This window comes from Theropithecus gelada, chromosome 16 (assembly GCF_003255815.1).
Source record: "Theropithecus gelada isolate Dixy chromosome 16, Tgel_1.0, whole genome shotgun sequence".
NCBI lineage: Eukaryota > Metazoa > Chordata > Mammalia > Primates > Cercopithecidae > Theropithecus > Theropithecus gelada.
This window is the reverse complement of record NC_037684.1, coordinates 76,788,671-76,801,149: the sequence shown is the minus strand read 5'-3', so window position 1 is coordinate 76,801,149 and position 12,479 is coordinate 76,788,671. Positions and strand designations below refer to the sequence as shown.

The 12,479-nt window shown below is 47.7% G+C and overlaps 1 protein-coding gene across 2 annotated transcripts in view; it reads right to left on the bottom strand.

Annotated features, from left to right (window-relative positions):
• The window catches only part of PIGL (phosphatidylinositol glycan anchor biosynthesis class L), a 110,914-nt gene that overhangs the window by 15,365 nt on the left and 83,070 nt on the right, over positions 1 to 12,479 (bottom strand). Inside the window, exons 4-5 of one of the 2 annotated variants that reach the window (XM_025363079.1) lie at positions 2,918 to 2,985; positions 332 to 363 (exon numbers count right to left, since the gene is read on the bottom strand). In XM_025363079.1, coding sequence (XP_025218864.1) covers positions 332 to 363; positions 2,918 to 2,985 — 100 coding nt within the window. The remainder of the gene's footprint in view (positions 1 to 331; positions 364 to 2,917; positions 2,986 to 12,479) is intronic. The other variant, XM_025363080.1, reaches the window with a different exon arrangement.

The window sequence follows — 12,479 nt, the reverse complement described above, 5'->3', positions numbered from 1 at the left end:
GAGGTGGCGGGCGCCTGTAGTCCCAGCTACTCGGGAGGCTGAGGCGGGAGAATGGCGTGAACCCGGGAGGCGGAGCCTGCAGTGAGCTGAGATCCGGCCACTGCACTCCAGCCTGGGCGACAGAGCGAGACTCCGTCTCAAAAAAAAAAAAAAAAAAAAAAAAAACAATTTGCCAGGTACCCTGAGGTGAGTGAGGAAGAGCTTGGCGGCCTCCCCAACCACTGCCTCTGCTCGGCTGAGGGCAGCTCTCTGTGGATTTGCAAATTTCCCTCTCATAAGTTTCTCAGAAGGACAGTATATTGTGGCCCTTTGCAAAAGGAACAAGCCTTACCTTTAGGTAACTTCCCTTCTGAGTGCAGGGCCCTGGAGGAGGGAAAGGACAAGAGTGAGATGCATAAGAATCATTTCCTTTGTAGGTAATAGGAGGGGCCTTCAGAGGAAAGCCTGCCATGCCCATGGTCCCCCTCCATGTGAGTTTCCAGGTGGTTTCTTTTGCATAAATCACTGCATAGATTTCCAGGATCCCATACCTCTGGCAACAGCTGAAGGGATCCGGATGGGCACCTGAGCCAGGGACAGCCAATCCAGAGGCTGGTCTGTGGCTTGTGAAGTACCCTGGTTCAAGCTTTGCCCATTAGAGAATGAAGATAACTGTGCTGGACTCTTCATAGTTTTCCTCTTGAAATTGTAATGTGAGTATGACGAGGGAATATTTTACAATGCTAACTGATAGCTCTTCCCTGATATTTCCTTTCTCCTTTTTGAGCTCCCCCACACCTACCTTCTGACAGTGAGGGTCATTCTGTGCTCACCACCTTAAGAGGAGGGGAGTGTCAACTGCAATGAGCTCCAAGTCTCTTCCCCACTTTGTTGTTTAGAAATCTGGGGGCAGAGAAGGATTGGGAAGGTAGCCCCGGCAACATAGACACACATACTTATATGAACAGAGACTCTTGGGAACAGGGGTTGAAGAAGAGAAGTTGAGAGAGAATTGACAAACTCATGGAACTGACTGCCTGGCAGAGCCTGAGAGGTAGAAAAACCTGAAAAAGGAGCCAGGCGTGGTGGCTCACACCTGTAAACCTAGCACTTTGGGAGGCCGAGGTCGGTGGATCACGAGGTCAGGAGTTCAACTCAGCCTGGCCAATATGGTGAAACTCCATCTCTAATAAAAATACAATAGCCAGGTGTGGTGGCATGCACTGGTAGTCCCAGCTACTCAGGAGGCTGAAGCAGGAGAATCGCTTGAACCCAGGAGGCGGAGGCTGCAGTGAGCCGAGATCACGGCACTGCCCTCCAGCCTGGGCGACAGAGCGAGACTCTGTCTTACAAAAAAAAAAAAAAAAAAGAAAGAAAGAAAAGAAAAACCTGAAAAAGATTTCTGGGATCCTGAGAATGAAGTGGCTTGTTCTGTTCTCTGGCCAAAGCCCTGTGGATATTCTGATAACCAGGGAAAGCAGTGAGCTGGAGGCACCTGTCTGGAAATAGAGCTTATAGTCCTTAAAGCCACAGGGGAAGCTGTGCTGAGGAGGCCTGGGGAGCGAGTCTTGGGGACAGGGGGATCAAGGGGCCACTGGTGGGAGGGGAGACAGGAAGAGACTGAGAAGTAGCCAGAAAGGCCAGAGTGAGGAGGGCAAGCTGGTGCCATATAAGCCAAAGCAGCATTGCAGTGAGGGACATGCAGGGCCAAATGCCACAGAAAGTTGAAGATGGCTGAGGGCTGCCTCATTTTTCCATATATCATCAAAAAAATTTGTATTTCAGACTAACCAGGGAATGTTTCTTTCCTGAATCTGAAGGGACCTAATGCGACTAGCAGCATGTCTCCTCTAAAGCTGTGGCCGCTGGCTGGACCAGGAACTGAATAGCCTTCACGGGAGAACAGTCTAGCCTCCCCTCATTCCACAGTCAAGGAAACAGGGAAAGCTGCCTGGAAAGAGTATGTGGGTAAAACTACAGCATCTTCCACCAAGTGATGTAAAATTTAAGGACAAGGAGGGTCTTCAGTTTGGATTGGTCTTCACATACATCTGAGAGAATAATGAATGGAGAACTAGGATTCCTGAATTCTGCCTCTGCCATAGTTTAATCTTGTAGTGTTCAGCAAACCACTTCCCAGCCTCAGTAAAATGAGGTGGCTGGACTTAATGGTTGGTGAGGTCATTTCCAACTTTACATATTGCATTGCTTCAGTCTGAGTGTTAAGCATGTTTAGAAGAAGGTTATCAAATAAGTCCTTCCCTTCAAGTTGCTCCTTTCCTTCCTCAGTAGCTGGGACAGGCCTGCCACACCGCTGATCAGGGGCCCAGGAGAAGCACTTTGCTAGGGGACAGGAAACACATCAATGTTTCTATGACTGTACGTCACTCCATATCTTTAAGCTTGCATTTTATTTTTATTGGTAAAATGTAAATAAATATCAGTAAAATCGGGTGACTGTGAAGAATAAACGCATTTCATATTATGTATGTATATCCTCCTTCTCCAAAGATTTGAGAGTTGTATAAAATACATGAAGGAAGTGAGAGTAAGGGGAAGAAGATGGTGAATCTGGAGGCACACTGATTCACAGCACTCATTCCTTAAAGTCTTGTCCATGTGCCACAGGGGTTGCAAATTTGGCCCTCAAGCTTTCTGTGGCCACAGAAAAGAGATGAATAAAGTCAATTACCCCGTTTGCAGTATTCAGTGTATACAAAAAATTCAGCTGTTTAGGAGATGAGCATTCGTACTAGGACTCGAGAGAGATTTCTCAGAGAGAGGACATGGTGAGATGCAGTGAGCAGGGCTAGATGATAAGCCAGCAGTGAGTTTCATGGGCTCACATAACAAGTGGGAAAGTGCTTTAGACTTTAAACCATGAGCCCTAATCAAACAAACAAACCCTCCCCCACCTCCATCACCCAGAGAATCGTACCTCACAGCTGCATACAGAGCAATGTGATTGCTGTGGCCACTTACTCCCCCCGCATCGAAAGTCACCACCTGTAGAGAAACACAGGGTTTTCACTTATGACTGTCTGAAAGCCTTCTCCACCACCTCAACTTCAATGGAGCTATCTCCATCCCTTGGGAAGGAGGGGAGAGAACAGAACCCTGAAACTTTCCAAATGCAGCATCTATCTGAAGTGACTTCGGAGCAGATCAGTGGTGTGTAGCTCGTGCTGTGGTTGATCACATAGAGACTGTTTCCCAGGGTTTGACGCTTTACTCTTGTTCCTAACCAGTGGAGCAGAGTGGAATTCAGCCATGGTATCAACTTGGGTTCAGAATATCTTTGTTGCTTATCGGTTTAGCCATTTATTAGCACATTTAGCATTCCTGGCTAGCTTCTAAGTGAACTCTGTTCATGCAGATACAGCCTGAATTACTGGTTCTCTTTTTCTCGTGCCATACTGAGGGCAAAAAAAAAAAAACTTTGAGGGACAATGTCCACCGTGTCCTGGGATTGAGTTCATGGAAAAAGTGTATTTATTCATAGACTGCCTCTGTTTCCATTTTCACAGCTATATCAACATCTGTTTATTAACTACAAGCTCAGTCTGTATTCCAACATTTCATTTCTACACAAATGAATTAAAGAAAAAACAAAGAATAATTTGAATAATTATAATAAAAAGGCTAACTTAAATAATAAAAGAAACATAAAAACGACAACAAGGACTGAAGAAAAGGATAGAATGGTTGATTAGGGGTGATAGAAAGAGGCCAGCTGTCCCCAAGGAAAGGTGACCATCCTGCATGGATGCAGGAGCCTGGAACTGGGATCGGAATGGTCTGGGAAGGGATTCACTCTTGGTCTTTCTATTTTAAACTGTAAGGCGTAGTGACTGCATGTCCAGCAAGCCCTCTGTTAATAAGAGTGGTAACATTTACCGAGCAAAGGCATGCTATTAACCCTGTCTTACACCTGAGAAGTTCAGAAAGCAGAGGCCGAAGCTGGGATCACCTTGCCACTGAGTGGAAGTTGTTCTTGGGGTTTGGATCTTTCTGACTCCACAGTCCACGCTCTTTACCAGCATCCTCTATGTGAGGAGGCGTGCTGGGTTGCAGGAGGAAGCACTGTGTAAGAATCAAAAGACCTTTGGGAGACTGAGGCGGGCAGATAACTTGAGGTCAGGAGTTCGAGACCAGCCTGGCCAACATGGCGAAATCCTGTCTACTAAAAATACAAAAATGAGCCGGACGTGGTGGTGGGCGCCTGTAATCCCAGCTACCTGGGAGGCTGAGGCAGGAGAATCACTTGAACCTGGGAGGTGGAGGTTGCAGTGAGCCAATATCATGTCACTAGACTCCAGCCTGGGTGACAAGAGCGAAATTCCATCTCAAAAAAAAAAAAAAAAAAAAAAAGAGAATCAGAAGACCTGCACTCTTATTCTGATAGCTACCAACCAAGTACATAAGTTTAGATTAGTTATGCTTTCTCCTGGAGTCTGGAAGAGCTCATCTGTGAGGGAATATGGTATTCCAGGCAAGCAAACACTCTGGTTAGAAGGATTATCTTGAGAGTCATTAATAGATCCCTTATTTGAAAAGATAAGTACATAGTTAACCTCACTGTTCATGGCACCAAACACACACACACACACACACACACTTTTTAATAATTCAGAAGACATTTTAGGATCCTGTGACATTAAAGTTACCATGACCCTCAATGTATTACCATGTTGACAAAATCAACAGAAGTGGTGGGTGATGGAAGAATTTTAACAACAGAATGCCATAATTCAACTAGAGTCTTTTAATGATGAATGGTTTATATTACTTTTTCTTTCTTTCTTTTTCTGAGATGGAGTCTTGCTCTGTTGCCCAAACTAGAGTGCAGTGGTGCGATCTTGGCTCACTGTAACCCGTCTCCTGGGTTCAAGAGATTCTCTCACCTCTGCTCCCAAGTAGCTGGGCCTACAGTTACGTGCCACCACGCCTGGCTAATTTTTGTATTTTTAGTAGAGACAGGGTTTCACCATGTTGGCCAGGCTGGTCTCGAACTCCTGACTCAAGTGATCCACCCGCCTCGGCCTCCCAGTGTTGGGATTACAGGCATGAGCCATGCGCCTGGCCTAATGTTTATATTTCTGTTTCTTTTTTTTTTTTTGAGATGGAGTCTTGCTCTGTTGCCCAGGCTGGAGTGCAGTGGCGTGATCTCTCGGCTCACTGCAACTTCCACCTCCCAGGTTCAAGCAATTCTTCTGCCTCAGCCTTCTGAGTAGCTGGGATTACAGGTGCGTGCCACCACACCTGGCTAATTTTTTATATATTTGGTAGGGATGGGGTTTTATCATGTTGGCCAGGCTGGTCTCAAACTCCTGACCTGCTGATCCACCCGCCTTGGCCTCCCAAAGTGCTGGGATTACAGATGTGAACCATGACACCAGGCCTAATGTTTATATTTCTATCCTGAACCAGATTACTGTTTTGTGCTCAACGATGGAATCCAAGTAAGAACTAATTTAAAAATGATACTTTTCGGCTGGGCGGGGTCTCTACAAAAGGTACAAAAAATTAGCTGGGCGTGGTAGTGGGCACCTGTAGTCCCAGCTACTCAGGAGGCTGAGGCGGGAAATGGCGTGAATCCAGGAGGCAGAGGTTGCAGTGAGCCGAGATCGCGCCACCGCACTCCAGCCTGGGCGACAGAGTGAGACTCATCTCAAAAAAAACAAAAACAAACAAACAAACAACAACAAAAAAAACCAGGATACTTTTCATGCTTCTGTCACTTACTTTTCAAACTGCTTTTATGTTCACTTTATCACTTTCCTCTTTAGGTCCCTGGAAGAAGACTAATCTAATTATCTATGAGATGGTTAAGTGTTCCTGCTCTGCCTCCCAGGCTGTAGTACAGTGGCGTGATCATAGCTCACTACAGCCTTGACCTCCTGGGCTCATGCAGTCTTCCCACCTCATCCTCCTAAGTAGCTGGGACTACAGGGGCATGCCACCATGCCTGGCTAATTTTCTAAATTTTTAGTAGAGACAAGGTCTCATTATGTTACTGAGGTTGGTCTTGAACTCCTGGGCTCAAGCAATCTGCCTGCTTCAGCCTCCCAAAATGCTGGGATTACAGGCGTGAGCCACTGCATCCAGGGTTTTTTTGTTTTTGTTTTTGTTTTATTTTTTAGAGACAAGGTCTCCCTCTGTCGCCCAGGCTGGAATGGTGTGATCATGGCTCACTGTAACTTTGAACTCCTGGGCTCAAGTGATCCTCCTGTCTTCCTCTCCCAAGTAGCTGAGACTATAGGCACATGCCACCAGGCCCAGCTAATTAAAAAATTTTCTTTTTGTAAAGACAAGGTCTCGCCACATTGCCCAGGCTCATCTCAAACTCAGGGGTCAAATGATCCTCCTGTTTTGGCCTCCTAAAGTGCTGGCATTACAGGCGTAAGATATTGTGCCCAGCCGAGCATTTCTTTTTAGAGGTTGTGGTAATAGCTGTAATAATAGCTAACTGACATTACTGAGCACTTACTCTGTACCAGGCACTGGGGTCAAAATCATTCTTACCTTTGATGACAGAACTATATGTAATGCCCAGAGGATACATAAGGGGACACATTTTTAAATGTGGTTTCCTTCATGGTAGTAAAGAAAGAGTCTTGTCAACTGTGCTAGGTGCAGTTATTGCATTCAAGCTGCCCTCTCCCACCCAGCATGCACAGTGCAGGCTGGAAACGCGCAGCTGTGGAAATAAAGCAGAAACTTTGAAGGAGTTAGCACCTAGGCCAAGGTGCCCTGGACTTTACTGCACTGGGTCAGGCCCACACCCTATGGCCTAGCAAGAGGACCAAATCTAAGAGGTGGAGACAGTGGAAACAACCACAGAACACAAGGTCCAGTCACCAAACATCCTCTGAGAGTGCCATGGCCATGGGGAGACTGGCTTCTGGCCATCATGAGATTCAGGAATCATTGGGAACATCATGAAGAGTCAGCATCACTTTAGGTGAATTCAGGGTAATCTCAACATGGTCTCCTGATAACAGAGAGAAGGGTTGTGCTTGTGCCATGGGAATGGCCCCCTTTGTTAAAACCGAGCAGCTCCCTGACAGAACCCTCTCTCATTTCCCTCTCCCTTTCCTTTTAAAGCTCCAACTGCCAAGTTTCCGTGGGATCAAGTGCCCTGAAGAGAAAGGCTTTCCCAGGGCTGGGCAATCGAAGCTGAGCCTTACTATTAGTAGCATGTGTTTCCATCTCCCCTACTCTCCTGGCCGTCTCTGAACTGTCATTCTAAGAATCTCACCCCTTCAGGGTTGATATAGTTCAAAAGCCGGCCGGGTGCGGTGGCTCACGCCTGTAATCCCAGCACTTTGGGAGGCAGAGGCAGGCAGATCACCTGAGGTCGGGAGTTCAAGACCAGCCTGACCAACATGGAGAAACCCCGTCTCTACTAAAAATACAAAATTAGCTGGGCCTGGTGGCGCATGCCTGTAATCCCAGCTACTTGGGAGGCTGAGGCAGGAGAATCACTTGAACCTGGGAGTCAGAGGTTGCAGTGAGACAAGATTGTGCCATTGCACTGCAACATGGCCAACAAGAGGGAAACTCCATCTCAAAAAAAAAAAAAAAAAAAAAAAGAGCTAAACGTATAACTCAGATACATGGTTCTGATCTCACCCTTCCATGCAGTACAAGGTGGGTGGTGGGGTGGTGGTTGGGGGAGATCAAAGTCTACTTTTATCTCTAACTCTAGTTAATCACAGCACCTTGGTAAGTCAGAAAACTTTAGTACTGGAAGTTATTTCAACACGGAATGTCTTGGTTTTCCTCATGTATAAGATCAGGAAAAGTAATGCCAGCTCTACTTTCCTCGCTGGGTTGAGGTGAAGATAGTCTTTAAAAACTGTACAGCGAGGCCGGGCACGGTGGCTCACGCCTGTAATCCCGGCACTTTGGAGGGCCGAGGTGGGTGGGAGATGAGGTCAGGAGTTCAAGATCAGCCTGGCCAGGTTGGTGAAACCCCGTCTCTACTAAAAATACAAAAAAACTAGCCAGGCACGATGGCGTGCTTCTGTAGTCCCCGCCACTCAGGAGGCTGAGGCAGGAGATTCACTTGAACCCGGGAGGCAGAGGTTAGTAGTGAGCTGAGATCACACCACTGCACTCCAGCCTGGTGACAGAGTGAGACTCTGTCTCAAAAAACAACAACAGGCCGGGCGCCGGTGGCTCACGCCTGTAATCCCAGCACGTTGGGAGGCCGAGGCGGGTGGATAATGAGGTCAGGAGATCGAGACCATCCTGGCTAACATGGTGAAACCCCGTATCTACTAAAAATACAAAAAATTAGCCGGACATGGTGGCAGGTGCCTGTAGTCCCAGCTACTCGGGAGGCTGAGGCAGGAGAATGGCGTGAATCCGGGAGGCAGAGGTTGCAGTGAGCCGAGATGGCGTCACTGCAGTCCAGCCTGGGTGACAGAGCAAGACTCTGCCTCAAAGACAACAACAACAACAACAACAAAATTAGCTGGGCATTCTGGCGTGCACCTGTAGCCCCAGCTACTCAGGAGGTTGAGGCAGGAGGGTCATTTGAGCCTAGGAGTTTGATGTTATAGTGGGCTATGATAGCACCACGCATTCCAGCCTAGGCGACAAGAACAAGAACCTCATCTTGCTACAAAAACGAAAACTGTACAGCAGAAAACCCTAGAATAACTCAACTCCCAGTCTGTTGCCATCAGATGGAGCTGGCTAGCACACTGGCTGGATGAATATCAGAAGGGTGCTGGAGGGGAGTCCCTTGGTTAGTGGATTTGGGGTCCCATGAAATTTAGCTCCATCACTTTTGAAATTCTCCAGTCTTTGCTTTTTCTCTCATCCTGTACCTTGTAGTTTCTCCCTTTCTGTTGCAAGTAGGGCTAAGCTAAATTATGTTCAGCTCTCTGAACTTTGCAAATTTGTACATGACAATGGCACCTGTCATTCTTTACAAAACTCCATCCACTGTTATTTTTTCCTAAAGTGCAAAAGTATTTGTTCAAATAAAATCTTACCCAGATCCCAATAAATAGGTAACTATGGGGCTGCTCTGGTTTCTAAGACACTGGTTCTCACCTAGGGTAGTTTTGCCCCGGGCTCATTTGGTAACTTCTGGAGGTTTTTTTTTTTTTTTTTGAGTCACAGTCTTGCTCTGTTGCCCAGGCTGGAGTAGTGCAGTGGCACGATCTCAGCTCACTGCAAGCTCTGCCTCCCGGGTTCACGCAATTCTCCTGCCTCAGCCTCCCAAGTAGCTGGGACTACAGGCGCCTGCCACCATGCCCGGCTAATTTTTTGTGTTTTTAGTAGAGACGGGGTTTCACTGCATTAGCCAGGATGGTCTCGATCTCCTGATGTCGTGATCCGCCTGCCTCGGCCTCCCTAAGTGCTGGGAATACAGGCGTGAGCCACTGCGCCCAGCTGGTTTTTTTTGTTTGTTTGTTTTGTTTTGAGACAGGGTCTCATTCTGTCACCTAGGCTGGAGTGCAGTGACGTGATCATGCTCACTGCAGCCTCAACCTCCCAGGCTCAAGTGATTCTTCCACCTCAGCCTCAGCCTTCTGAGTAGCTGGGACTATAAGTGCGTGCTACCACACCTAGCTAATTTTTAAATTTTTTTGTAAAGGCAGGGTCTCACTGTGTTGTCCAGGCTGGTCTCAAGCGATCTACCCCCTGCCTGAGCCTCTGAAAGTGTTGGAATTACAGGTGTGAGCCATTGCATGCAGCCTAGAGACGTTTCGATTGTGACAACTGAGGAGGGGGATTGCTACTGACATCTAGTGGGTAGTGGCCAGGGATGCAGCTAAACATCCTTCAATTCACAAGGCCAACCCCCACAACAAATTCTCCAGTCTCAAATGTGCAATAGTGCCGCACCGACACATCCTGCTCTATGGGAGCAAGGACTAAGTGCTTCTGGCTCACTGTTGTATTGCCAGTTCACCACTGATAGTGAATGTCCCACATTGAGTACTCAATAAATATTGGATGAAAGTTGAGGTAGAGGGGTTGAGGCCCAGGACCTAGCCTGCTTGACACCCAGAGAAGACATTACTACCCCCCTAGGCTGCTTTCCAAGGATGGTAGCTTTGTACTTTTCTTTTTAACATTTATTTTATTTCATTTTATTTAAAAATAGAGATGGAGTCTTGCTATATTGCCCAGGCTGGTCATAAACTCCTGGCCTCAAGTGATCCTCCCACCTCAGCCTCCCAAAGTGCTAGGATTATAGGCGTGAGCCACCACACCCAGCCACCTTTGTACTTTTCAAAGCTCTGTCCTGTCTGCTATTCCTTGTGGTCTTTGTGATGTTCCTGCAGTACTATAGAGCTGAGGCCAGACAGAACCCAGTTTCCTGCATTGATGGCTGCAGAGTCAGTTTTGCTTTGGATGATGATGGAGAGCTTATGCTCTCATCCTGGTTCAGCCCAGGTGAGAAACTCTCTCCCCGTGGCTTAGTCTGTGCTCCACACCTCTGTCTGTGCTTCTGTGTTGCTGTTCCACCATCTCTTGTGTGCAGTTGAAACTTCTGGGCTGAATGGAAACCCATGCTCAGCTCGAATGATGGCCAGTTATAGCTACACTGGCCACGGTGTTAGCATGATCTTATACTTCTACTATGGCACTAAGTGCAGGCCAGAGAAATCATTCTCAACTGTACTGTAAACTTGAGTTTCCTTATTAATAGCAAGTGTGTCACAAGAAATTTGTTAGTAGGCTGGGCGCAGTGGCTCACGCCTGTAATCCCAGTACTTTGAGAGACTGTGAAACCCCATCTCTACCAAAAAAACAAAAATTATCTGGGCATGGTGGCGCACACCTGTAGTCCAAGCTACTCGGGAGGCTGAGGCAGGAGAATCGCTTGAACTGGGGAGTCAGAGGTTGCAGTGAGCTGAGGTCACGCCACTGCACTCCAGTACGGAGACAGAGTGAAACTCCGTCTCACAGGAAAAAAAAAAAGATGAGAGTATCCTACAGCAGGAGCAACTTGAAGACCAGTAGTTCTCGTGCACTGAAGTAGGGGAGGACAGAGAGTATTTAGGGACTGGGAAGCCACTAGCATAGAAAATGAGGTGCCAGGGGGTACTTCAGGCTGGCCCTGACAACTTCCAACCTCAGCCCTGTCTACATAGCTAGGCTGTGGAGGCTCTGAGAAGTTCCAACTGTGTGGGCTGAAGAGGAGGAGTAAGAGAACCAAGGCAAGCCCCAGTCAGCACAGCTGGGCATTATTCCTAAGCCCATGGATCTAACACTACTGCTTTCATGCTCAGACCCTCTGGGAAGGGTAAGCAAGATTGTGGGGCCTGCAAGCTGCCGGTGACCATTTTTCCAGCCAGGAAAAGGAATAAAGCCAACATGCAGAGCAAGATGGAGATGAGTCCTGGTAGGGTCGGGGTATCTGAGGCCCATCTGTAGCTCAGCCTTTATGTGACTCAGGGTGAGTCAGTTAAGTGCCTGTTTTGGCCTGTGTGTACTAAATTTCAGTTGTATTTCTGTCATTAGAAAACAAAAACAGTTCAATCAATATATCAATGAAAATCTGCTCTCAGGACCTGGTGCAGTGGCTCACACCTGTAATCCCAGTGCTTTGGGAGGCCAGTGAGGGAGGATAGCTTGAGCCCAAGAGATGGAGACCAGCCTGGCCAACACAGCAAGATCCTGTAACTAAAAAAAAAATTTAGGCCGGGCATGGTGGCTGACGCCTGTAATCCCAGCACTTTGGGAGGCCAAGGTGGGTGGATCATGAGGTCAGGAGATCGAGACCATCCTGGCTGATATAGGGAAACCCCTTCCCTATTAAAAATACAAAAAATTAGCCAGGCGTGGTGGCAGGCGCCTGTAGTCCCAGCTACTCGGGAGGCTGAGGCAGGAGAATGGTGTGATCCCAGGAGGTGGAACTTGCAGTGAGTGGAGATCGTGCGACTGCACTCCAGCCTGGGCGACAAAGCAAGACTGTATCTCAAAAAAAAAAAAAAAAAAAATTAAAAATTGGCTGGGTGTGGTGGCTCACGCCTGTAATCCCAGCACTTGGGAGGCCGAGGTGGGTGGATCACGAGGTCAGGAGTTTGAGACCAGCCTGACCAACATGGTGAAACTCCATCTCTACTAAAAATACAAAAATTGCCGGGCGCGGTGGCTCAAGCCTATAATCCCAGCACTTTGGGAGGCCGAGACGGGTGGATCACAAGGTCAGGAGATCGAGACCATCCTGGCTAACACAGTGAAACCCCGTCTCTACTAAAAAATACAAAAAACGAGCCGGGCGAGGTGGTGGGCACCTATAGTCCCAGCTACTCAGGAGGCTGAGGCAGGAGAATGGCATTAAACCCGGGAAGCGGAGCTTGCAGTGAGCTGAGATCCGGTCACTGCACTCCAGCCTGGGAGACAGAGCGAGACTCCGTCTCAAAAAAAACAAAAAACAAAAAACAAAAATTAGCCTGGCGTGGTGGCACTCACCTGTAGTTCCAGCTACTCGGGAGGCTGAGGCAGGAGAATCACTTGAACCCAGG